Genomic DNA, 1,158 nt, shown 5'->3' with positions numbered 1-1,158 from the left:
AAAATTTAGAATTTAGTAAAATGTGTACTATAGTGTCCTATGGATAGTGTAATATGGTATGAATTATGGCAACTACTCTCATTTAGATTATTAAATTTTATTTTTTTATATCGTCTATATTAGTTATGTAAATAATAATAATAATAGAAGAGTGTTGTGAGTGTATGTATATACCAATATAAAAATGTAAGTAGCACTGAAAACTATGTGGATACAAGAAGAAGACACACTTTATTAAATAGCAAGGTTGAGGCGTAAGTATGTAACTGCTTGGCAGGACAAGAATATTATTAAAGGAAAGACAGAGACGGAGAGGAAAAGGGAGAGGAAAAATAAAATATTCCCAGTTTCAAACACAAAAATAAGAGTGCTTATCATGATACCGGATGCAATGATGAAGTGTACAATAAGATATAGGCATAGTCCAGTGCCACAGCTTGATAAGATCTCTATGTTTGGTACATGTGTATAATCCACTGAGGACGTTAAATATTGGTGTTTTACATTTATATTAAGAACGGTATTATTTGCAGTTGAAATTCAAAACTTCTTGAAAATTAAAATTGTGCTTATGGTTAAATCTTCTTTCCTAAATTTTTTAAAATTTATCCTCATAATGCATTCAAATTTTAAAGTCATATTAAGAAATGAAATATAGTTTATGTGGACTTTATTTGGCTTTTCTGCACTTCGTGTATTTAGGCGCAATATTTCTTGATGGTGATGAAACAAAAAAGAAAACAAATATAACAAAGAATTAACCTAAAAACCCAAGAGTGTTTGTGGTTGTAGTTCAAACCCATGCAACACAAGGATGGTGTAGACTCATATTGAGCGCCAAAACTAAGTAATGTTAAAATTACTACAATTGCAATGGGAGGTTTGTACAGCCATGTTAAGAGACCTAGATGGGTTATGGAATATTTAGAAAAACAGAATGCAACTGATGAGGATATTGTAATAACTGTTAGTGGGTCTGACGTTATAGTTACTGATGGTAAGAAGTATGAGAACACTTTGGAATTTTTCGTGCAAAACAGTTATGAAGATGAAGAGAAGTTTAGTGTAGATGATGTCGTCAAAGAGAAGAAAATTTCCCCTATTATGTTCATGACAACATCAGAGTGTTATGCGCCACAGTTGGATTTAATTTTGAAT

At 31.2% G+C, this 1,158-nt stretch overlaps 1 pseudogene across 1 annotated transcript in view; it reads left to right on the top strand.

Annotated features, from left to right (window-relative positions):
* Nucleotides 1-770: 770 nt before the first annotated feature.
* The window catches only part of TEOVI_000549300:pseudogene, a 536-nt pseudogene continuing 148 nt past the window's right edge, over nucleotides 771-1,158 (top strand). The window contains 3 exon segments of the mRNA in view: nucleotides 771-842; nucleotides 844-1,074; nucleotides 1,115-1,158. The exon segment at nucleotides 1,115-1,158 is cut by the window's right edge and continues 148 nt beyond it. Coding sequence covers nucleotides 771-842; nucleotides 844-1,074; nucleotides 1,115-1,158 — 347 coding nt within the window.

This window comes from Trypanosoma equiperdum (genome assembly GCF_001457755.1).
Source record: "Trypanosoma equiperdum strain OVI genome assembly, contig: ctg_966, whole genome shotgun sequence".
Lineage (NCBI taxonomy): Eukaryota > Euglenozoa > Kinetoplastea > Trypanosomatida > Trypanosomatidae > Trypanosoma > Trypanosoma equiperdum.
The sequence above is the reverse complement of the archived record's forward strand: the minus strand, read 5'-3'. Positions and strand labels throughout refer to the sequence as shown.